General features: G+C 39.7%; 2 protein-coding genes across 2 annotated transcripts; both read right to left on the bottom strand.

The window, feature by feature from the left end:
- Positions 1–1,752: 1,752 nt before the first annotated feature.
- Positions 1,753–9,006, bottom strand: PDCL2 (phosducin like 2; the record flags this gene model as incomplete). Its single annotated transcript, XM_079534132.1, has 6 exons — positions 1,753–1,916; positions 2,224–2,432; positions 4,027–4,170; positions 5,234–5,324; positions 6,481–6,601; positions 8,806–9,006. The coding sequence occupies 6 exons, from the start codon at positions 9,004–9,006 to the stop codon at positions 1,753–1,755; spliced, it is 930 nt and encodes a 309-aa protein (XP_079390258.1).
- Positions 9,007–11,081: 2,075 nt separating this feature from the next.
- NMU (neuromedin U) lies at positions 11,082–24,063 on the bottom strand (the record flags this gene model as incomplete). The annotated part of the gene is made up of 9 exons (XM_079534131.1): positions 11,082–11,117; positions 11,605–11,658; positions 15,290–15,364; positions 16,936–16,986; positions 17,093–17,122; positions 18,038–18,097; positions 18,192–18,239; positions 21,833–21,891; positions 23,931–24,063. The coding sequence occupies 9 exons, from the start codon at positions 24,061–24,063 to the stop codon at positions 11,082–11,084; spliced, it is 546 nt and encodes a 181-aa protein (XP_079390257.1).
- Positions 24,064–25,935: the final 1,872 nt, after the last annotated feature.

The raw sequence follows: 25,935 nt of genomic DNA, 5'->3' as shown, positions 1-25,935 counted from the left end.
GGGTAATGCTTCTGTGAGGAAATGCAGTAAAGGCAATAGGACACAGCAGGAATGGAAACTCCAGGAGAAGACACAGAACCATTTTCAACAAAAAGGTGTTATTGCCAGAACTAGGACACGGCCAAGAAACCCACAGACTAAAGTTAGCATCTAGCTCCACGTATGGAATTTGACACAAGTAGTGCCAGTAGTAATCCTTCAAGAAAACATGCTAGAGATACGTGCAGTATCTCTTCCCTCAAAATATGCCTTGCAGAGAGCAACATTAGCCTGCTGCAGTATCAAATCTCCCTTTGAAGCTTGCATGTCTTATGGTTGCAGATTTGCCAGGCCATGTAGATCACACACCGCTGCACTTTCTGCCTGTCATAGCCTAACTGAGGCAATGTTTTTTAATGTGTTACCTTAGAAAACATTTTAAGGACTTCGGAAGGAACAGACAGCAGTTCTGTGAGGTTATTTCCACCTAGAAATACTGTGTTCCTAATCCTTGTTGTCAATGTGAGTTTGCTGCAATGATTCAGTTAGGGGCAGCAGAGTGTAGATATCAGACGATGAGGGTGGGTACTGTGTTTGTGCCCCTCTAACACTGCAACCCCTTAATGCGTAATGGAGGCTAGCTGTGAGGAAGAAGTGGTGGCAGCACCCTTTTCTTGGCAGTCACCTAAGGTGAACACCAGCGTTGCCTAGGGAATCATATCAGACATCGCTGATGACCTGTTTGCATTTAAAAACTAGAAAGGAACTAACATAAATGGCAGAGAAGCTATTAACTCTAAAATGCATCTATCCATTCTATTTGAATCTGCAAACTATAACTTTCCAATAGTGATACCTGACAGCACATACCTACTTATATCTACTTTATTCCTCCTGGCTAAAAAGAAAACACTGATGTTTATTTTCTTGTTTTTCTGAGGTACCTTCATGCCAAGTGTTAAGTGAACCATTTGTTCTGTTTCTGCATACTGATGCAATAAACCATGTCAAATCTGTATAATCTTTAGCACACAGGGTTTGTTTTTGTTTTTTAATTGAGTAGTTGGAAAAATTAACTACAAAATCCAATTTGGTTCACTGCTTGCAATAAATAAAAATGCCAAACCAGGAGTGTGGTCACTTTATTCACTGACATGGTTTTGTTTTGCTTATATACACATGGAACATAAACTATTTTGTGAAGTATGTCCTTATTTTTACTGGGAAGGAACAACTGATCCAACTATGTGCATTAGAAGAGTGCAAAGAGAATCCCTGCCGCTAGAGAAAATTCTTGCATACCTGTCAACCAAGCAAAAGTATCAGTCATTACATTCAGGGCTAAATCCTGTTTTTATATCATTGTACGCATCGTTTTCTTCAGATCAGCTTTTCAATGGGGGGGAACTAAGAAAGTATTTAGAGCAGAATCCCACTGCAGTCATTTCACTGTGAATTAAAGGAGTCAAGCACGCACCTCTTGATAGAGAAAGAGAGGAATAAGTATGGATTGCATCCTAATTGCTAACAGCCTCCTTCCTCTTCCATTTGAGCAATTTGTTTGAAGAGAAGAATGCAGGCTCTCAGTGTCCACAGGAGCAATCTCCGGGCAGGACTTTAATTTACTACGTTAGTTCAAAACAAAATCAAATCAAATACAAAAAACAAGTGAAACAAACGCCCTTTTTATTGTTTCAGACTTTCAAAAGCAATAGAAAGCTACATTTGTGCTAGTTTGAATCTGAACAGGTTACCCACATGGAAAACTCATCCTCAAGTAATTTGTGGTTTCAGTACATCACTGCTTTTTGTATTGATGTTTTCATGAACAGAAATGTTTTGCATTGATAATGTCATCATATTTATAATGTCCTTTTTGGGGTTTTCTTCCAAGTCACTTTCAATTGCTCCAACTTCTGCTAGCTTCCATTCAAGCTCTGTAACAACAAATGACAATTTATGCTGTTGATTGCAGTACATTTTCACTTAAGGGCTTTTATAAACCAAGCTCTATCTCAGCAGCAAGAAAAAGCTGTTAAATGTTAACTGTGTTAGTGTAAAACATCTATGCTTGCCAAAAATTCTTAGCACTGCAGGATTACATAAATTATTCTTTACTTTTTGTCGACTTTCCTACAAAAATATTTTTATTTTTTTCTTTTAAGCAGCAATCTTTAGATCTAACGATTACAAACAACATAATTCTTCTCCAGTAAGTGAATTATTCAGAAGTATTTCTCTTACCTTCCACTTTAAGATACATCCCGCCACATTCAGCTACCCCGATGAACCTGGCTTTTATTTCCCCAGTTTTGTATACAAGTATTGTGGGTAAGCACCTGTCATGGTAACTGTGGATGCAGCTGTTCACAGAGGCTTTGACAAACTTGGCTTCCGAAAACTTTCTGGCCAACTGGCTGAGATGTTCATTGACTAGTAGGCACATTGGGATGCTAGGAAAAGAGGGCATGATCATATCTGCAGTATAAATGATGTATAAATAATTAACCCTACTATAATTAGACCTTTGACGAATAAAAGTGCACTTTGGCTTACTCTGTTTCTTCTTCATGTTGTAGTTAGGTTTGCACCACAGATTTTTAGCTGCTTCTAAGGTCACTTTGATTTGCCCAAATAAAGACCTTCAATGCATGTAATAGGCACAGTTCCCAGAACATGTCAGTAAAGCTACCAGGTGCTTCAAGCAAGCACTGTACCTCAATTTTGTTACATGCAAAGATTTGAAAGCCTATCTTGTCCATTTATTGCAGGTTTAGATGAAATTTTAAGTCTATGATACGTGTTTCACTTGAATTGGCATTCAATTTAACATTTAACTCTTTTAGTGAAAGCTAAACGACAGGGAAATCCTTGTATAGCCATATGACCACCACGGGATTGCTCATTACTTTCACAGTATTTGCTGTGCAATCGCCACGTAAGCCTCCATGACGAGAACAAAAAAGCGCGGTGGTTTTGTTTCCCTCCTGCCCGGTTACCGCTTACATGTCGGGAACTTGGCTGAAAGGGATCGAAGCGCCAGCGGGTACAGCTTACGGGCGCCCCCTGGTGGCCAAAAGCACGTGCGGTTACAGTCAGGGGATGGGATCTGTTTATTCGCTACGCCTCAGACATCTCATATTCAGTCCTAAGGAACTGAACATGTTTCTCACAGTCTCGTCTGTATAACGAACAAGTAAAGAAGTGATTCTCCAGTAAACAAAAACAACGAAGAGGAAGAAAAGATGCTTTTTTTTTTTTTAATTCTTCAGGTTTGTAAATTTAATTTACTGCAATTTGAACAATTTCATTTGATTTGTTGCCCTATTTGTTGCTCCTGGAAATAATGCTCAATTCTTGGCAACTGAAAGGAATCAAATAAACTTCCTCCCAACGTACTTAAAAAGAAGGAAAAGAGAAAGCTGAAAGCTGGTCTGAATCTAAACAAATGTTGAACATTCCATTCTTATTCACAGTGCTTCTGCAAAACACCTGATGGAGTTGTTAACACATGGTGAGCTAATCTTGGCAGCCCTTTGAAATTTCTGCTTCATTCTGTCACAACTTCTGCTACTATTACTGAACATATTGGGCAACTGCTGAACTAAGAAATTCCCTCAGCATTCCTGGATTTTCAGAATTGAGACTTTCCAGTGCTGCTGTATTTGATTTGCTATAGGAGAAACAGAAAAGTCCTGTGAGAGGCCTCCTGCTGAGCAGTGGGGCTTCAAAGAAAGTTCTCTTAGAACAGAAAGTAAAGAACACTTTCAGTGAAATCTGGAAATCTCTGAGACTTAGTACCTGTTGATATGCATATACAGCAAAAGGAATCTTTCACACAAATGATCAAAGTAAACTAATCTTAAAAGTGAATTAAAAAAAAAAAAATCAAGGAGGCCCCATGCTCAATGGAATCACTTCCACTGCCTCCAACCAACTGCTATTTTGATAGTCTGCTGTGTTTCATTTTTCTTGGTATTCCTGTGTAACCCCCAGCTGAATTCCCTGTTTTGATGTACTCAGTACCTTAAACTAGAAAGTAATTACCTTGGCCGATAAAGATGAATTATGACCCAAACATCCTCAGGAGCATTTGTAACTTCCTTAACATACTGCTCTCCACTGATTTCTCTCAGCTCCCCATACTTTTGCCTCCTCTGAAGACATTTCCATTCTTGCAAGCGCTGCTGCCTAATTAGAAAGCAGTAAGGAAAATAAGTATATTTGAAACATTTAAAATGCATTTTTAATAATATCTAGTACATTCTGCTCAATTCCTTTTAAAAACCCATTTTGAGCAATACTCTGGCTCAAGGTCTTCTAGTATCATTTCAGAGCTAGAAAGGTTTCTAGGCTAATCTTATTGAATAAAGTTAATGAATAAAGTTAATGAATATGAACATAAAACTAAGGAAGTTTTTATATCAGCATCAACTTTGGGAAACTTAAAGAAACACACTGCAAAGCACCTTAATCATCTGAGAAAAAGCACAAAAACTGTACAGGTACAAATCATTTCCATCATTCTGAACATCAGTAATTTGAGCATGAACTACCAGTACGTAACGTGTGAACGCGATACCACACTTGTACAATATTTCATGAAAATTGGAATGCAAAACCAGTAGATGGCAGCTTTCATCTATAAAAATAATTGCTGAGTAGAAAATGAAAATGCCTCCCTGAGATGCGTTGAACTACAAGAAGCTATTAATTTTACTGACTGAAAGCCACCACTGGATGGCAAGACTAAATGTATGCACAACATTATTATACTTTGGCAACAAACACAACGTAATTTACATTCATAACTTTCCCTAAATTATGTGAATGATAAGCTTTCTATGTGAATCTACTACCAAATGCATAGATTTTAGTTATTTTAACAGCACAAAAGCAATAAGCATAGGTAGAATCTTAGACGAAATGTTTTGATCACATTCCCACTTTTATTCTGTCTGAACTGTTTATGCCTGATTTTTCTTAGTTACAGTGTTAAGCTCTGCAGAATATCACAGAGTACCCTGTAAAATACACAGGTGAATGTCCAAGACAACTGAAATAATTATTAAGTCTCTAAACAAGCCACCCAAGTTTTCTGAACTCAAAGCCAGAAAACACTAACTCCTCATGGTATGATGAACAGATTGGTATACTATTCAATAGCTGCGTGAGAACTTGGTTTGTATTACAGTTATGCCTAGGAACAGTATATGTATGTCATGAAAGGACGTCTTAGTATATCTTACTACACCTGTACATCTCAATAGCCTTCCTATCAGCCTCATCAAAGTCATCTTCAGCCTCTTTTAATTCTTCAAGACTCATTCTTTCATATGGTTTCACTAGAAACAAACAAATAAACAAACAAAAACACCAACAACCCACTAGTTTTGTTCTCTAAAGTGCTTGCACATCTTAAATGCATGAAAGTTAGTAAACAGACATGGAATTGACAAAAGTAAGAGATATGCTGATTTCAGAAGCTGTTCAATGCCAGGCTAGGCGGGGTTTGGATTAACCTGATCTAGTCCATGCCCGTGGCAGGCAGGGTGGAATTAGATAATCCTTATGGTCCCTGCCAACCCAAATCATTCAATAACAATAACTAAAATGATGCAGTACGCAGTGGTATGTCACGCTAACATATTTTTTATTATTTTAGTGTATTTAACTGTACTTTTATACAAACAATACCCTGATAAATGCTGCCTGTGAGAATTTGGCAGAAGTTGCGTACTGAAGACACAACTTTCTCTGCTCTGAAATAGTGAGCAGAACTCAATAGAATCTGAAAACTGAATGAGCTGTAACTTGCCTTTCAGCTCAAGGGTAAAACTTGTCAGAAAGTGAGAATTACTACAGCACATTTAAGCAAGAGCCTTTGTTGCTCTATGCAAAAATCTTTGCCTGCAGGAAAGTAGTGGAAACCAGTCCACTAGTCTGTAGTGCCACTTCCTACACCTTAATGCTTTCTATCCTTCAAATGGAATTATAGAAAGTCAAGGCTGGAAAAAAATTGGCTGGGTTGGATGAGATCCTGGGCAACCTGATCTAATGGGCTGCAACCCTGCTCACAGCAGGGGATTTTGAACTGGATGGTCTTGGATTGGTCCAACCCAAACCATTCCATGATTCTATGGAAGCTGCAGTAATAATTCTGTAGTACTTTCAGGTATCTGTGAAGAAAGCAAAGACATTTTTTTCATGGCCTCTGTGAAAAATCAGTTTTTAGAATTCTGATTAAATGAACATTTGCTCAGAATTGGATATTTCTAACTGATTCTGCTTTGAGGGAAAACAAGCTGGATTATATTCTTTCCATTCTTGTTTCCTTTTGATCTGTGGTCTATGAAGGTCTCTTAATTTTGATTGGAAGAGATAGCAGAGGATGGCCCTTGCAGCAGCAATGATTCCCACCATGGAGATGAACCTCACACTACACAGATCTGCGTTCCAAATGTTGTTATTCTAATAGCATGTATTTTTAATTCGACTCACCTTCTGCTTCTTTTTGCAAGCATAAAACCATTTCTTCAGTTTCATCTTTTGGCTCTTCTTTTGGAGGAAGAATTCCAAACTTTCTTAATACATCATTCCATTCAGTATCTTCATTTGGGTCCTGTTTTGGTATTATGGAAAAAAAACTAAATTGAAAAATCAGTCTTTTGATAGATTTTGACCAAGCACAGCCGTTTTTCACTTTGGCACATATTAAGGATGTAACAACTGGAAGTCATTACTTAGAGTAACTGCAATACTTTCACGGACCATTCTCTACTATGCTTTTCCATTTGTCATTTTTCAGTTCTAAGCAAAAGTCAGGAAGAAAATGGGAAAGAAAAATCCCTCAAAATGTAGGCATAGACAAAGAAATCAGTATCCAAAACATCTGCTGAAGTTTTCTAGGAGACACGTGGAAACCTGCTTCAGAAACCCAGAACCACCAATGGCTTACTTAAATAAACAAATACTGCTAGATTTTTGTATTGGTATTTTTATGTTACTAGTGAGAATAAACTACAGACATTTTGTATAAACATACAAAAACATGACTAGAATGCTAGAATGAAGGAGGAAAAAAGGACTTTTAAATTTTAGATGAATGATTATTGTTAATATGTCAACATAACCTTATTTATAGTGTATGACTGTTGTAGGTATTAAGCCTACATTTATAGTAATTTAATTAAGCCATTAAGATAAAGGAACCACATCTGTTTATAAGGCTGTATTTATTCTCAAATTATCACATTAAAAGAATCTTTATTTTAACTGGGTTGCAACACATAAGGACATCTTTCACAAGGACTAGAAATGCTAGGCAGATTTTAAAACAGGTTGTTAATTTCTGTGGTATTTTTTGCCTTGAAATACAGTCTGAAAACCTCCATGAAGAGATGCCTGACTGGATTTTTATGTAACAGAAATATTTAATGGCATTAATAATAATAATGCAGCATCAAATGAACAAACATTACATTACAAAAAGGTCACCTGAGGAAACATCCAAGATTTGCATTATATCATTACTATGCCTGCAAGTGATATATTTGCCTTTCCAGCCAGCAGCTGCCTTGTTTTTATTCAACAAATCACAGAGCTTAGCATGAACACAATTCTAATGGTATCTTCTAATGGTACTGCACAGCAAATGCTAAGATATACATGCTCCCAGGAATTTTGTAATGATAAAACAAGTTCTTCTGCATCTCAGATGTAAAGAAATAGGAAAGCCACTAAGACAGTGTATAATCAATGGATATTAAGATGTTATAATCACAAAAAGAACAAAAGAGTTAGGCAAAGTAGACTAAGATAATAAGAGAGAATAAATAGAAAGCTTACCCATATGCTAGGCTCACCTAGAAAAAAAACACCAGAAGAGGGAATCTCCAGACAAGACCCTTCTCAACTGATAGCCAGCTCTTAAATAGGTCTAGGAGAGGTGGAGCCAGGCTCCACTCCTTCCGGCAGCACAGGTGAATTGCCTTCACCTGTGCTCCTCTGGCTGACTCATGGCTCGCCTCAGGTGATCAATCAGAGGTTCAGGCTGTGACTCAGCAGTTCCCATAGACAGTACAGAGCATCATGCTATATCTCCCTGGGAAGCACAGTGGGTCTGCAAGAAAGCCTTTACCTCCCCCAGTTTCTTCTGGCAGGGGTGAGGAACTGATGCTCTGCAGGGCTGGAGTGGGAAGGAGATGTCAGCAGCTCATGGTAGCTCCTGCATCAATCCTGCATGGGCTCAGCAGGGCCATTGCTCATTACTGCTGCAGCACTCTGGCCTCGCAAACATCTAGTGCTTATTGCTGAGAGAAAGGGATTTTGTACTGGAACATTTTAACTGATTCCTTCTGCAACGCTCAGACGTCCATGCTCTGAACTAGGAATGCCAACTCCATTAAATAATAAGCAGTCATGTTATTTGGAGAAGTATTTTCTGCAGCGTTCTACTGCTGAGAAGCTGATTTTATTGCTAAGTCTTAGAAGTACACTAGCAAACTTAATTCTTTGCTTACGTTTTCATACGTGAATAAAGTTAAAACAAGCAATGTTTGCTCATTCTTTGAGCAAAGTAAGCTGAAAAGTAGTGGATGTAACCCATTAAGAAAAAAAAAAAAAAAAAAAAAAAAAAGGAAAAAGAAAAGAGAAGCTCTGTGTACAAAGTAATGAATCAGATGATCATGGGTCTAGAAAAACCCAAAGGAAGGTTTTGCTACAGTGTAATTCCCCAACGCTATAAAATATCCTTACAGTCAGTCTCATTGCAAGCTTTCAATCCTTCATCAAATACGAATTTTGACTGCTGCACAGTGAGGGTACAAAAGATCCCACGTTGGGCAATGAGAGCCCCCCCTCCATGGGAACACAGTGCTCCGCCCGCCCCCGCTCTGTTCCGCCCTGCCTGCAAGGCGGCTCTCCGTCTCCCCCGGCTCGCCTCAGGCCCCCGCTCTCACTCTCACCTGCATGGCTCCTCACGGCGGCGGCTGGGGCAGGACCCGGTTCTAACGGCCCCGCCTCCATGTATCTCTATGGGAGGCAGCTGGTGCAGAGCGAGATTCGCGGTGCACCGGTAACGGCGCGGGGTTAGGCGGGGGTAGGCGAAGCGCGTGTGGAAAGGCAGAGCTCTGCCCTTCGGCTGCTCACCCAAGCGGGCGAGCCGGAGGGGTGCTGAGGTCTGCTCACTCTGTGTGTGACCAGCCAGTGTCAACAGCAGCCCTCGTCTGCACTGTTGCTATTTTATACAATCGTTTGAATCGGAAGGGACCCAGAAAGGCCATTTAGCCCCTTCTGTAACGAACAGGGACACCTACAGCTCGGTCAGGCTGCTCAAAGCCCCATCCGGCCTGACTTTGGATGTCTCCAAGGACAGAGCATCCACAGCATCTCTGGGCAACCTGTTCCAGTGCCTCACCACCCTGATTGTAAAAAAACTGCTTCCTTATCTCCAATCTACATCTCCCCTCTTTTAGTTTGAAACCTTTTCCCTTTGCCCTGTCACAACAGCTGCTAATAAGAAGTCTGTCCCCTTCTTTCTTACAGCTCCCCATTAGTTACTTTAAATATCCTCAAATATTTCTGCCAATCCCTGGTGAGAAAAGCTTGGAAGACAGAGAGGCTAACTTACTCTTTTGTATAAATTTCTTTAAAACTACACCAAAACCAGCTATGTTCTCAATAGACCTTAATTCTAGAAGAATGTAAGTAATGAAGTCTTCTGAATCAGAGCCGTACTGTATCACTGCTCTTAAAAGGTAAAAAAAATAATAACACCACAAAAGCTTTCATAATGCTTTAGCTGAGTTAAAATCAAGAATTTTCTCCAAAACACACAATTCGTTGCTAATGGAGCTTCTTTTTTTTTCTTTCTTTCTTTTTTTCTGACAGTGAAACACTATTGAGACACCCTGAATGAAGTAAAGTATGACAAGAACTGGACTTAGTGCCAAAAAGGCATTTGAAAGCTTAGCTTCAGTGTATGTCTTTTCTGTAGGATTGAGCTTCCTCATACCAAGGTAATGAAAGAATGTGCATTTTCAGTAAATATGAGAGCAAAATAATAATTTGCAAATGTAACACTACATAAATTTGCATCGTTATAAAAAAAATGCCGTCTCAAATACAAAATAAAGTAAGCAGCCATTATAAAGACTACATGAGAAATTTGAAGAATATTCAGAAGAAAAAAAATGATACTCTACGTTGCAAACATTCACATTAAAACAACTCTCTCAGTGCCTTTATTTGTACAGGCAAATAAATGGACATTGCAGTGTTGTTGGGGACAATATCTCTTGCATGCATACACTGAGGCTTTTTTGTGGTTCCATTAGACACAGTTATAAACATCATAACAGTAGGAAACAAATAATTTTAATATGCTTTTAATATAATCAAGGAAGTAAAGAAACATTTGAATTCTTCAGTGAATCTTATGTAAGAGCATTTACATTCTAGTGATTTTTAATTGTACATTAATAAGGAATTATCTCTGTGAGGAGAACCCTATGTCCATACGCAGCATTCCTGCAGTGTAAGTTCTACTTCAGGAATCTAAAATCCTGAAAAATAAGAAAAAGTTTTAGTTACAGGTATGGTATAGAGCAAAATACTTAAAATACATCAGAAGTGTAAGATACATTAGAAAACAGAGCATCATAACATTAGCATGGGATTATTTTTTTTTTTTCTGTCCAAAGAATTGAATGATTTTAAAGTAAAATGTGAAGTCTACACTTAATTTCAATGTAAAGGTAGATCTTAGTTCAGAATAAGAGCAGCAGGATTATGCCCACGCTGTGGCAGGTTGTTGAGTTGGTACTTCTTGACACATACACTTTTTATTTGTCATTGATAACTTTTTAAACTGCCTACAGATCTGGGATCTTTTCCATTTCTTGCTTCCAGAAACACTTTGCTCTCTCTTCTGGGAACTGAGTATCCATAGCTTCTACTCACTTTAAACAAAGATACGTGGATTTAGCATATCTCAAAGAAGACTGTCTGCAGAACTCTAATCGTAAATACTGTGGCATATTTGTATAAAAATAAAGTAATTTCAATACAGGTGATGATGAAATCGTTAAATAAATACCTCCTTAGTGAAAATCCACTGATCTCTTCCCATTACGTGGCTGAAAGACAAACATCCAATAAACACTGTAGAAAACTGATTGGTTTCAGTAACAAAGTCCCACACATCCTGATACCACTAACCTTGTTTCAAGCCCTATGTAGCCAGAGACATCTGTAAGTCTCCATCACAGTGGTTATATACTCCTAAAAAAAATAATCTAAAGACTTGAGAAATTCTTATTTTGACATAAGATATCTTAACTTACTAGAAGTATCGCCAAGAAGTTTCAATCTGGTTCTGTTATCCTGATCACTTTACAAGCATATAGTCTGTGCTATACGTAACTGAACTCACTGGAAGTTGCATTTCTCATCTACTGCAAAGATGAACACTTCTAATGGAATCGCTTATGGCAGAAGACTCTTAACAGACAAGTTTTCTCTGACACAGTAGTTTTCATTTTATTCCACTAATTTCTCTACCTTTTGTTTGGTAAACAGCCTAGAGAGTAAAAATAAAGGAAAAAATAGTAGAACAAACCATACCCTGAAGAAAAAGTATCCTCTGCTTTGAATCCCTCCAGCTCCTTGAAGATCCTCCTTGAAAAAAAAAATAGTATTTTAGATGATACCAACTCTTGTGAATGAATCCCCTCAAAGATATTGTTTATGTACTTATAATAGACATTTCTTCAGTACTACTATACAGTCTTGCCCCTTAAAACATACTGTGTACATATGTCTGTATGCAGCTCATGCTCTCACGTAGAAATTGTAGAAAACACATGAATGAAGGCCAAAATCCACTCTGAGTTTTGACTCATTTTAGATTGTTTTAGAATTAGTCTTTGTTATTGACAGGTTTCATCACAAAAACACAACTGGTCCCATAGTCTTGGAGTCTCTATGCATGAAATAGTTTGTACCTCATAGAAGGACAACAATGGGGAAAAAAACACAGAATTGCTGAGGTTGGAAAAGACCTTCAAGATCATCAAGTCCTCAAAGCTTAAAAAAAGGTATTTGGGCCCAGCCAGGGACTGAGGTCCCAGACTGATCCCAGAGGTACATCCTGACAACCCCTCTCAGAATTATTCCCAAAGAAAAGACCAATACTTATCATACTCTATCCTATTCATGTTGTACACATTGAGAAACAGCTGCTACTAATCTGTACAGCAAGGAGCAAAGAAAAGATCAGTAAAGAAAATAGTGAGAACAGAATTAAGTATCCATCTGCTTTAATGAGACATTCATTAGAAAACATACTAAGCTTAATCACAGTATTTTCATTGTCTGTCTGTCTTGCAGAGGGAGGGAAAGACCAACTCAGAAATGAAATATTTCAGATCTTGAGCTTAGCAGCACATAGGATTTAGATGGAATGTATTTACTGTATGCTCTCTTAGTGATGATAGTTTTTCTCAATTAAAAACTGAGCTTGTGTAATATCCTAGGCTATGATCATAACCAGAGTAATCATAGACAGAAATTGCTGCTTGCTCTATCCTAACACTGTAAGAATTGTGTGAAGCAGCATGGCTCCCATCACTTACAAACATGGGAATGGCTTCAAGGAAACTTTCAAAGGAAGTAGGTTTAAACTATACATCATTTTTGAGTCTCACTTTTAATTTTGACATCAGTTCATCAGATATGTCATTATGCTCAGTTTCTTAGCTGTACATTTAACACCTGTGATTTTTATTTATATTGTCAACTTCCTTCTCTCATTACGTAGTTTTGAGAGACCTATCTCAGACCTATAAACCCTTAAATATTATCAGCTTTATTTTTTTTAATAAAAATGCATCTGTAATGGAGTTCTGCAAGTTTTTTTTGTTTGTTTGTTTGCTTTAATCTTTTCAGATACTTGGAGTGCCTTACATTTAACATATTTGTTTTTCTACCTGTGTTATTTTTTCTTAGAAAATAATTGCTTTCTCTTTGTCCCCATGTTAGATTATGGAAAACGAAAAAATATATTGATGATTAATGAAGCTTCTGTGACAACCAGATCAGCAGTCTCCACAAGTCACAAACTAGGAAATGGAAAGACCCAGAAGATCTGAGCAATATTAGACAGGACTATTTCTCCCTTTACGGGTCAGGGTGGATCAGAAACATTTAATAAAAGAATTTCCAAAACAACTCACTGTCTCTTAATGAAAGAAGGCTCTGTAAGCATAGATATCTGTTCCTCTTCTTACACAATGGTGTACACACTGTACACAGTGGTGTGGTACTATGTCTGTGCAAAGCTTTCCTCGCTGTAAAAACTAAGGAGTTTGCTGAATCCAGCTGGCATAGTTCCTTAATTATCTCACTAATTTGTTATGTGCAATTCCAAAAGATGATACTCTAAGTGATTCAATATACAACAATGAATAGTTGGAAGAGGTATGCTCTTAAGCTTCTGTCTTAACATATCATCCAAGCAATTGCTTAGAAAAAAACAAAAACAAAAACAAAACACTGCCACAGGCTACGTGATTTTCTGAATGGTTCTTCAAAAAAAGAAAACCTCCTATACCTACAATTATATATTATATATTATATATAATATACCTCCTAAACCTACAATTTCGTTGTAGCTCATCAACACCTCCTCACTGTTGAACTTTTCAAGCTTTATCAAGTATCAAGATGAGAGACAGCATTTTACTAAGCAAAAATAATTGTCCAATACATTTTAATCACAAAGATGTTGGGTTTTTTTTTCCTGTGTACTGCACATGTATCTGAAAGACATAAAATCTCTACACAGGGACATAACCTCCACAATGCACCATACAGACTCCACTATGGACTATCAAATCTTGATAGGTCCACCTCTGTATTCCACTTTTGTATTATGTCAGGAGAAGAAAATAAGCATGAACAGTGGTCAAAATAACCAATAGTCTGCAGTGAATCTAAGGGAAAAGCAACCTGAAATTGATGTAAAACAGAAAGTATATGGATCTTAGGTTTTGCTATACTTTATGTGAACTTTTGGAATTCTTATAAAGATTCTTATTCTGCACTTTTCTATTCTTTTCATAGCTGTATGATAGAGATGAGCATTAATACAGCATTAATTTTCATTTTTGAAATTTGAAAGTGCATTTGCAGCAAAAACACTGAAATTTGATGATATTTTGGAAACGACTAAATTATTATTTCACTGTATGTGAAAATTTTGCTCCCAAATAAGCTGTTTTTCTATGGAAAATTAGTTTTACAGTGCCTCCAGATTTCAATAATGTGTAAGCATGGAAGGGTTAAACTTTATTGAACTGCTTAGCTGACTTCATGGGAGCGTGAAGTTATTTTGCACCTTTTAAAATAGGAACCTGATTTTGTACTCGCTGGTAATAGAAAAATACCTTAAATTCAAAGCAAACTTTTGCTTTTCCATCTGCAAAACAGCCAGTGACTGCTCACTCTTTATTTTCAAACTGCAAACTCCAAAATAAGAAATGTTCCAAATTTTGTGTCCCTCTGATTACCACCTATTTTATCAAAAGCTTATTTCAGTATATGCTACTTGAAGGCAGAAGATGTATTCCTTTTCTTAAATTTTGCTTCTGCTGATGCTAGATCAGACCATAAAGTAATTCAATAGCACTTCAACATCCACTAAAGGATATGGGAATGAAAGAAAAATAAAAGCACCATAGAAAAAGAAGTCATTTTCTTCTCAAAAGACCCATTTCTATAGCTTATTGTTCAGGAAACTAAGACGCTGGGCAGAAACTGTAACAAAGAAAGGACTTTCTTATCTGCACCTTAACTTGAACAGTAATATTGCTTGTACTTTTTTAGAAATCTTTAGCTCTGTATGTCATAAATAACATATGTTTAAGGAGTGAATATGGTTTGAATTCCAAATGGGGAGGGAAAAAGAAGAGCCCTTTCTACAAAGTACAATTCAACTGCAATATAATGTATGGATAATCTGAAAGTATTTTTCTTTTTATAAAGCAACTACTCAGCCCAGTTTGAATGTAGGCTCAGTGTTGAACCAATATTCTATGCTAAGCATTTATTACTTTATGTTTCACCAGGATCATTTTTCACTAATTAAAAAACAGAAAAAAATGCACATTTCTAACGAAAACACATCAGCGTGACACTAAACACTGAAAATAAAAATGCTTTGAATAGGAGGGTCTACAAGGACATTTTAGGTGTGCTAATGATTTGCCTAATATGAGAATGCAAGCATGCACAGTTTAAGATTACATACGTCCACTTTGTATCTCTTCAGTCTTCTCTCATTAAGCTGGGGAACGAGTTGCAGCAAAGGATGCAGGACAGACGACTGAGAGGACATGAACACAGACACATGAGCAACAATGAAATCCTGATTTTATGATGCAAAAGTAATATCTCTTCCTGCAGTTGTGGCTTACGGACCAGTGGGTACCAAGGACTGAAGATGTTATTTGAGAAACGTGATTTTGAACACTCTGAGTTGACAACAAACAGGAACATACATGTGTATTTGCATGGAATGTGGTTTGCAAGGAGATGGAGGGACAAGCTATACATCCTCACTTTTATTCCCTGGAGATCAGAACTGTTTACAGACCTCCCCAAGTAACTGCAGTTATTCAGGCCTTGATCAGCCTCTTTATGTGGTACAGAGAACATTCACATACACTATCCTTAATTTCTTACGGTTAGCTGCTGCAGAGGTTAACATCTTCAATCTCTGTTGTACTGAAAATTCATTTTACTTTAACTTATTTCATAGAAAGAAAAATGATTTTTAACTAGAAAACAGTTTGCAGGAGGGATCCATTCTGAAGTAAAATTTGTGACTGTGGCCCTGGTCATTCTCCATAATAGACAAGCTCCGATCCTGGAATCCCCTGTCCTTGATGAGATGCTGTATGCTCACAAAGAGCCTGGGAAGCACAGTGGCAACGTGTGCAGCCCTAAGTCCCGTAAGGCAGTAACTGGTAGCACAGAATCATCCGGGCATGTGGAGAGAGATTCAGGATGGAGAGGAAGGGGAATACAGTAACCTTTTAAGCAAGAGTAGGAATAGAAATAGCTAATTTCCCAGTGCCCTGATTACCATTAAAAGCTCCAGAGAAGCTCTGCTGTGAAAATATTGACCGCAACATCAGCAGTACTCTCAGGAGTCTTAGAAAATTTTCACTTTCCAAGGAATATATAGCCTATTTCTGAAGGAATGTAATGAACAAGGCAACGATGGACATCAACATGTAAAAATGATCGTTAAGAAATGAGCAAACACATGTATGTTTAACTTTCTCAAAATCCTACAGCATACATACAAAAATAAACAAATGTGCTGAAACAACAGATGATGACTGAAATTTAAAAGCAAGAGTGGATCACATGATTTATTTGCTGGCTGCTGAGAATATTTTTATAGCAGAAATACTAGACTATTTTTAAATCATGATGCTTCTCATAGTGTACTCCAAAATGTGAATGAGACTTGCATACTCTTTCGCCTGATAGATATTTGTGATATGCACTAATAGATACATACCACTTAATTAATAATTAATAAACCATTTAATTAATAAAAATGCTTCTTAAAATTGATGGTCATGTTCTCAACTTCTATGAATCAGGATTGTTTCATTGGCTATTATGTTCCATTACCAGAAGCAAGTGTTTTATCTTATTCTTAAATGTTGTTTCTACAAGACTAAGATATGTGTTGTTTTCCGTTTGCACACCTGCATATCATCAGTGATTGTCTCCCATGTTATTAAAATACAGCCTGTATATAAAATTTGAAACCCTCCTGTCTGAGCCATCACAGCTGCAGAAACTACTGAGGAAAGGAACATCGCCTTGATGCTACTTAAAGGCACACGTGTACTCACATGGAGGTGCTAGGCCACTTACCCTGACATCTGAGTTTCCTGAGTCATGAGTCTTAGAATAATGAAATAAGAACTGTTCAAAAAAATTAAAAGTGAGGTTTTACTACAAAATAGGACAAAAGAGTTAGGATTTTCTTATTAATTTTAGAGTGATCATAAGGCATACATAGAAATCTTACCCTTTTCATGTTGTCTTTTTCATCTAAATCCTGTGGGAATAATAATCAGTAGAGAGATTTTTATTTGTTAAAAAAGAAGTTGCTGATGATTTTATTTCATAGAATCACAGGATACTGCAAGTTGGAAGGAACCTGCAAGCATCACCGAGTCCAAACCATGGCTCCATACAGAACCACACAAAATTCAAACTCTGTGTCTGAGAACACTGTCCAAATGTACCCAGAACTCCAGCAGCTCAGGACTGTTATCACTGCCCTGAAGAGCCTGTGCCATGCCCACCATCCTCTGGTGGAGAACCTTTTCCTAACATCCAGCTTGACCATACCCTGACTCAGCTCATTCCCATTCCCAACCTGTTCCTTTGGGTCCTATTATTGTCACAGAGATCAGTGTTGCCCCTCCGCTCCCCCTGTGAGGAGCTGTGGGCTGCCATGAGCCCACCCCTCAGTCTACTCTAAGCTGAAATGATGTTTCAAACTTTTCAGTACTGGATTGAAATATCATCATTATTCCTCGACAGATTTACTGTACGACTTTGCTTATCAATGCAATTACTCTTCTGAAAACCTGTAGAAAGCACTGATAACTCTCAATTAGAAGAATTGATGGGTTTTGTGGGTGCTCCTTGTTGTCTTCCTGGCAGTGACAGCAGCAGACTCTCATCAGTAAATTTCTTACCCCATTCAGAGCTCATAAATTTTCTAATCTAGAGCAATAAAACCAGCTGAAACCTTGTATCCAAGCTGGAGATCATTTTACAAATGGTGGAGTCTCCCAGTTGTCCTTAATAGGCACTATATTAGGACATTTCAGAGTAAGAACTGGCATGCTACTTTCAGCACTGACTGGCACGTGATTTACTGGATCCTCAAAATCCACTGTAGGCGCTGGCGCACTGAGAGATCTTGCTTCAGAACTGCCAAGTAGTCTTTTGTGTGTGTTACCTGTGGCTTCTGGAGAAATCCCATGATCAAAAAACAAAGTTCTTCCAGTGTACTGGACACCTAATGAAAGGAAAACATGAACTCAGGTATCACACTTTCATTCTTATTGTAAAATAAATACCATAATTAGTAAAGCAACCCTTCTTTGTCTCACCTGAGGCTGAGATTCTGTGGACATGTAGGTAGAACAGGCATCGTCTATCTGTAAAAGTTCACAGTCCTTTTTCATTAAGTCAAATTAATGTAAACAAGTTAAATAACTGTATTCTTAAAAGTATTTTGTTCAGCCAAAGGTATGGCAAGGTTGTCCTGCATCAAATTCCAGAAGTAATACTTATATATATGTTCACGAAATATTTTGAATTCAAGGGGAAAAAAAAGCAAGCCACCAAATTAACACATATATATGTGCTTGATCTCAGCTATCACGTCTTGTATTCTCTTATACCACTTGTGTCCCTACTAAATCTAACTGTCTCCAGCTAAGACATGTTGTGAGTATCTGGGGCATGGACTATAAACTTCAATACCTTCTGTGATATCTTTGGATTATACAAAATGGCAAAGAAAATGACAAGGCTACTGCAAGTGATTCAATGCTCAGTCCTCAAACACTCCTCTGCAAATTGCATTCCGACATCCCTTCAGGTGTATGACCCACACATCTCTTGAGTGATGATGATATGTGCCAGCACCTCTTACGCATGCTACTCAATTTGTGTGAGTCACCAAGCAGTTTATGTCTGAGGTTCGCAACGATTTCTTTGGCACATGGGGAGCCTTACAAGATTTTGTTTAAAACCATATCAAAACCCCCCTGGCTGTTTAGCTCTTTGTCTTATTCCCCCAAAAGGCCAAACCTCAGCACCTGAGGAAGAGCCTAAGAAGAGACCTGTGGTTTAGTGGAAGCCATACTCCCCATCCAACAGCAAAATGTATTGCAAGTACATAGAGTTGGATGTAGGCGATTTGTAATGAAGCTCAGAGGATTTCTGTTCTGTGAATTTGACCAATCTCTCTCTGAACCACTGTAAACTTTTAGCGTCTACAACACCTTATGGTAAGGCTCTTCTAAACACTCCACAAAATACCATTTCCGTTTGTCTTGGTCAGTCCTTCCAAAGCTCACTTCATTTAGCACTATCATGATCTTTTCTTGGAAGAAGTAACAAAGAAGTGATTCCCACTCATCCTCTACCTGCTTTTCTTTCTATATTCTTTCTATATTCTTTTTTCCAAATGAAAGCATCCCACTGTACTAAATTATTTTCAGTGGAGCTTTTAATCAGGGAAAGAGAAGAAGTGGAATAAAGAACACTTGAAATCATGAAAGAAATTTTACCCCAGCTGAGAGCTAAATGTATTCTGTAAGGAAGAGAAAATGTCTCCAGAGCTCAAACTGAATCAGCACAGCTTAAAAATAATGGGGGGGGGGGGGGGGGGGAGGAAAGCTTAACTTTTCATTATGTAAGTTTTAAATTGTATCTTTTGTGACCCATCTGATATGCACCAGTTTTTTTCCTTTGAACGTTCATTATTGTTAGAAGAGGTGCCATCATTGTCTTGTTCACAGACTGCATCAAAATGTTTTGTTATTTAATAAAGCGGGCAATGCAATGGGTCTTGTGATTTTATTGTATGTAAAAGCCCTAAAGAGCACTCTTTAGTGAAGAAAACACTCAATGAAAAAAGCAATAAACAAATAATGCTTATCAGTACTTCAAGACAAGAGATGATGCATTTCTCTAGAGACAGGCTATGAAAAAGCATTTCAGATAGAGTGGAAAGCTAATAGCTCACAGGATTCCCCCCTCATGTAGTTTTTGTTTGTAACACAACCTCCCTTGTCTCTTTTTCCTTCATCTTGCATTTGTTTGTCTCTAGTATATTAGTTCAGAGAAAAAAAAAATGTAAAGGGAGAAATCTGCGGTGAAGGACATAAACCAAACTGAATTCATTTCAGAAGCCTAAGATAAAAAGCTGCTTTTTCTTCTCAGTGAGGGATTCTTTGTTGTTATTTATTTGTTGGTTTATTTACTTGATTTTTAGTTGTAGAACTATTAGCTCCCACTATTATTGGGAACTATTAGCGATCACCATAATTCAACAGCAGGATAATCCAGAGATTTCTTTGTATTCAATAAATACAAGGCAGTATATCTCTCAGCTAAAACCTGCATGGGAAAAACAAGAGCTAGAGAAAAGCCACAGTTCGTGCTGATTTATTTTTAAAAATGCATATATGAATTTAATAGTTCCTATTGCCTTTGATGCATCTTCTCAGTAATTTTCTCTCTTTCCTCAGAAATGTGGCCTGAGGTTGGAAGCGTGTGTGTTATTTCGTGCTGGTTAAATAACAAAGAAATTGAAGGATGTTAGAAAGTTCCACTATTTATGCACTCAGAATCATTCCTGGAAAATAGGAGTTTAATTTTGAGGCAGAGCTTCTGCTGAATGATCAACTACTCAAATAACAAGCAGGGAAGAAAACTCCAAGGAACTCCAGTACGGATTTGTCGCCAGGCTGAGCAGAAGTATGTACCTATGCATCTAACTCTCTTTACTTAGACCTTAAGGCTCTCCTAGTCCTGTATTATTCTTGTTAAGCAGTGTTTTACACCACTCATGTTACATAATTTTACACAGAATTTAGTGTCCATACGCGTATATTTTGTTAACTGAAATCAACAGTAACCTTGCCTTTCCCTTCAGTAATCACTGACCTTAATCCAATGCTATAAATAACAAATCCCAACAATAAATGCAGAAACACATAAAACAGCAGGTTTTCAGTCTGGAATTTAAATAACTCATTTTCACAAACTCCTTGTAGCCGTTAGGATTCCCAAGAGATCACTTTTCTCCCAGGAGCAAAATACCACCAGGGCTTGTTCAAGTGCTGTGCTAGGAACATGACAGTGGTTGAGTCAATGCTTCCAAAATGCGCTGACAGTAAGGAAGAAATTTACACTGTGCAGCTGTACCCAGGGTGAGTCACTTGCTTTCTAATGTTATCAGAAGCTACAAAATTAAATATCAACAGAATACTTGAAAAATTACAGCAATGGCAGGGAACACAACTTGCAAGCTGAACCCTCTCTCCGTGTTATGCTCTGCTTCTCCATCTGCTCCAAAAGGGCACAAAAGAGTTCATGCCAACAAGTAACATCCTGGACTAAATTTCAGAGATGAGAATTAAAGTTATAGCTGCAATTGGTAAAAAATGTTAGAAAGGCAAACTGCAATGGGATGTCACCCTCTACCTAGTGAATTAAAATGCTAAAATGTGATTGAATACTGTGTTCCAGCCCTGTCTGCAGAATGGAAGAAGCCAGAGACTGATTGAATGAGTTGAAACAGTTAGTGTCTACCATACACAAACTATAAAAGTATCAACTGGAACACTGTACAGCTTCCAGGAACAGCAACGTCCTGGTCAATGACAGCTAGAGGATAACTGTCACCAAACATAGCTCCCACTGAGCCAAAGCAGTCTGTTCCCCGAATGAAATCTCAACATCCAGTCTCTGGATAATGTTCAGAAATCCGGAAAATTACGTGTTTCACATCTTCACCAATATCAGAAGAGATATGTGGGAGAAGTAGGACTGGAAGAGGAAGCACCTGAATGCCATACAGGAGAAAGTGTGAAGAGGGAAAGCGTGACCACAGAAAAGCCTGGAATTAGAAATAGTGTTAAACTTGTATCCCTGTCCTACCAGGGCTAAGCTGGCAAGGACACTCTCAGCCCTCCCCCTAGAGCCATGGTAGAGCCAGCCTGCCCGCAGAGCTCACCTCCTTCCACAGCTGCAGTTCCTGCTCTGCCTCCAACACTTGGGATGGCATCGGAACACCTGGAAGCACAAACACTGCTTAGTGATGCTGCGCAGCAGGGGTCATTCTTGTGAGTATCCTATGGCAGTGATGGAAATAAAAACACTCTGAACATGCTGTGGCACCCACCTACTGCAAAGCCAAAAAGCAGTGTCCCAAGTCCCAAGGAAACTTGCTGCTCTGGGCATGGTGAGGTTTCCCAGGAGTCATCCAGTTTATCCCTGTGCCCAAGGTTGCTGCCTGTGACCATGCCCAGCAGTTCATGCTCTGTTTTTACTGATCTCTGGTGAGCAGAGATTTTACAGCCTCCCAGAAAGTCCATAGTTACCTGTGGTCAATTTTTTTTCCCCCCAAAGAATTGTACCACATTAAATAAATAAAAGGTGAAGGTAGTCTTCATGAGCATGGCCAGGTGAGCAGGATGTGAGCCCAGCATCTTCAAGTACCACAAATAGCAACAACAATAACTTCCAAGCATTAAAGTTGCAAAAGCTCTTTTTGGTATTGGCACAGGCTTGAGATGTGTAACCAGCATGGATAATGATAGAGGGGGGTTTTAACTTCATACTGTGTAGAAATTGCTTATTTCTGAAAACTCTGCCAGGTTTACATGGCAGCCTTTCAGTGAAAACCGTGCTTTTTTGATGTGTGCTTTAGTTCAAGGAACAACTCCAAATAAAGGTGCTACCTTTAATTTACCTTGTTGTTGTTTTCTGTTCTTAATTCAGAGTGTTCAGGTTGGAGTGTCGCCTGGGACTGGTGCCTTGGTAGCCATGAGTGCACCATGACGACTCTCTGTGCTGTACCTTTGCCTGTCTGTCACTGCCCACAGCCTCTGGTTCCCCAGGATTTCCAGGGGGAATCCAACAGCCTGTGGAGCAGCAGGCAGAGAAGCCTGAATATTACACAGTAGGTTTTTTTGTGAAACAAAACTTTTGAACAGAGAATTATTTCACCACCTCATAGATTTCCTTAACCCTTCTCAGCTCACTCACAGAACTCTGAGGGCAGGTGCAGTCCCTCTTTGTGAGCTCCCAGCAGTGCTAGGCAGCATCTCTCCCTCACTCCATCCAGAATGCTGTTGAATCCACACGAGCTTCAGTAATTTGCACAATGGCGTGCACAGGTTTTCTGGTAAGATACGCAATGTAGCCATGGTGGGAGAAGAGTGCTCTTCGGGAAAGCAATCCTAACCAAAAAGAACATAGAGGAGGAACTCCTACAAGATTGATGCTGACCATTTGTTCAATTCTGCCAGCTGCTAAAAACCTCAACTTCTTGCAGGGCAGCAGGGTGCCAGGTTCGGTCATTTCTAGCAGAACAATGTGGCATGCTGCTGCCATTCCTCACCCTCCTCATTTCTCCCTCCTCCCTCTCCTATCTCCAGAATTCATTTCTAATACAGTATGCAGTGTGTTAAAAATACTCAGAACAAAAAAGTAACTGAAAGTGACTTGCTCATCCACAGTACACGCAAGCAGAACTGCTCAATGCACAGCAGCAGATGATGTAAAGTGCTTCACAAGGTGTAAGCATTCCGTGCACACAGAGTGGGACAGCAGCACAGGCAAAGCGATAGGCAAGGCAGGGTGTTCTGTTACATTGCCCATCAGCTGCTCTCGCTTCACAGAGTGCTCCCTTGTATAGAACTAGCAGCTTCCAGGTGTAACACAGCACTCCCAGTGAGATCAAAGATAACCGTGTTTAAGTAGCTGATCAGCTTCATCCTTCCCCACTAAACTCTACGATGACATCAGTTTGACCAATAGTCTTTTCCCCCCCTTTTACCGGAGCGCAGTTTGGCCGGGACGGAGTTATCCCCAGGGCAGGTGGAGGAGCCCCAATCCGCACCCCACCCCCTGTCCTGGGACCAGCCCCCTCCTGGCCCTGGCCTCGGCACCTCCGCATCCCCCGCGCGAATGCCACCCCGCTCAGCAGCCCGACGGAGCGCTGCGAGGCTTTGGGTTTCGCGGGACCTCTGTCCCCTCGCGGGGATGCCGGGGTCACCCCTCCGCCCCCCAAATTTGCAGGGATGGGGCTGCGGGGAGATGCTCCTCACCTTTGCAGACACGCACGGAGGAGGCGAAGAGGAAGAGAAGCAAGAGAAGCGGGGACCCCGGCAGCCCCCCACCGCTGCCCGGTCCGCGCGGGGAAATGGCCGCAGGGAGCTGCTGCTGGCAGAGCTGCGCCATGCCCGCGGTGCCCTGCTCTGCCTGCCCGCGGCTGTCCGTGCTCCCGCTCCCTGCCCAAACTTTTTAAATCGCTCTGACACGTGGACAAGCATCACCCTGACTCACGGAGCACACGTCAGCCGCCCCGCCCGCCCCGCCGGGCTCCCCCCGCCCGGGGCAGACCCCCTCTGCATCGCCGGTGACTCAGCCCCGCTCCCGGCCCTGCGTGGCCCTGCTCGGGCTCGGGACAGCGGCCGGACGGCCCTTACTTCTTCACCTCTTTCCTCGGGGAAAAAAAAACGTGTGTTGACATCCACAGCTATGGTAGCGGGCTCACGACGAGCACAAAGTGGCCGGCTGCCCCTTGCAGAGCATAGAGGGGGAAGGTGATGAGTTGGGGTGGTGGAGGTGAGTTTCGGGCACTGCCCGATGGTATGACTGGAACCCAACTGGCAGCTGGAGAGGTGCGGGCAGCTCTGATCCAGAGGAGGATGAAGCCAGGTGGTAAAGAAGCCACCAGATGTGCCTATGTCTGACTCTGCTTCCCCATCTACGTGTGTTCCAGGGCAGAATTGTGATTCTTTCTAATAGGGAAAGAGGATTTGCTGGAAAGAGCAGTGCAGTTGCATTTAATCCCAGGCATGATGGCAGGGGAGGCTCTGCACAGCCCAAACTTGGCAATTGTAATGGAAACCAGCTTCCTATCTTGACACTGGGTGAACCCTAGGACAGCAGAGAAGGCACACACACATGAAATGCCACACCAGGTAGCAAAACTCAGCAATACAGTGGTACAGCCCATCTGAGGATTCAAAACCCAAGGCAGTGCCACCAGCCCACAAGCAGTGCAGCAGGGTGTTGGGTTGGTGCCACCTGCCCTGTGTCTCTGTCATAGGAGGACCTTCTATATCACGTTCAATAGCAAAGCTTTCCTTGATATGAGTGGGGACAGAATTAATCCCCGTGTTGATGAGAAAACCATTTATTGGATCAGAAAAGAAACCAAAAAAGCCTGCATTTTGTATTTATTATTGTACTTACATCTATGCGGTCCAAAGAGTTGATTTAATCCAAAACAAGGAACTGCCTCTGGTTTAGGTTTCTGTTAATAAAAACAGAAGATATTTATTTAGAAGAAATCATCATAAACTGGAAGTCATTAGAGCTGAAATATATCTCCCTAATCTATCTCGATCCAAATACATAAAACAGCACCCTGAGCCTTGGCCTATGGAGGGATTTAATCTGTTGTGCATTTTGCTAATTAATACCTTCTAATTGAAATGTTCAAAAGATGCTGGATGGGGCTGTAAGCAACCTGGTCTAGAGGGAGGTGTCCCTGCCTATAGCAGGGATTGGAACTACATGATCTTAAAGGTCCCTTCAAACTCAAATCATTGTAAGATTACTCAGAAAAATAAATTCCATTATTTTATAAATTTGAAAGTTTAATACCAATCAACATTCTTATCCTGCCTACTGGTGCAAATAACATTTTATGTATAGCACAAAAATGATACCACTTGAATTAAACTTATTTTCAGATGAGTTCAGATTAGCGCAGAGGTTGCATTTATAGGGGTTGAATTTATGTGACATCTGTTTTAAGACTGCAGACTGAACTATTACGCTGAATCCATTTGCATAAAAACATTAAAACTGTCTTTTGTGATAGGACAAAGGGAAATGGCTTCAAATGAAAAAGGGGAGAGATTTAGATTGGATATAAGGAAAAAGCTTTTTTGATGAGGGTGGTGAGGCACTGTAACTCTGTCCAGAGAGGTGGTGGATGCTCTGTCCTTGGTGACATTCAAAGTCAGGCTGGATGGAGCTCTTAGCCCATGGTCTAGTTGTAGGTGTCCCTATTCATTGCAGAGGAGTGGGATTAAATGG

Source organism: Tetrao urogallus (genome assembly GCF_951394365.1).
Source record: "Tetrao urogallus genome assembly, chromosome: 4".
In the NCBI taxonomy this organism is placed as follows: Eukaryota; Metazoa; Chordata; class Aves; order Galliformes; family Phasianidae; genus Tetrao; species Tetrao urogallus.
The sequence above is the reverse complement of the archived record's forward strand: the minus strand, read 5'-3'. Positions and strand labels throughout refer to the sequence as shown.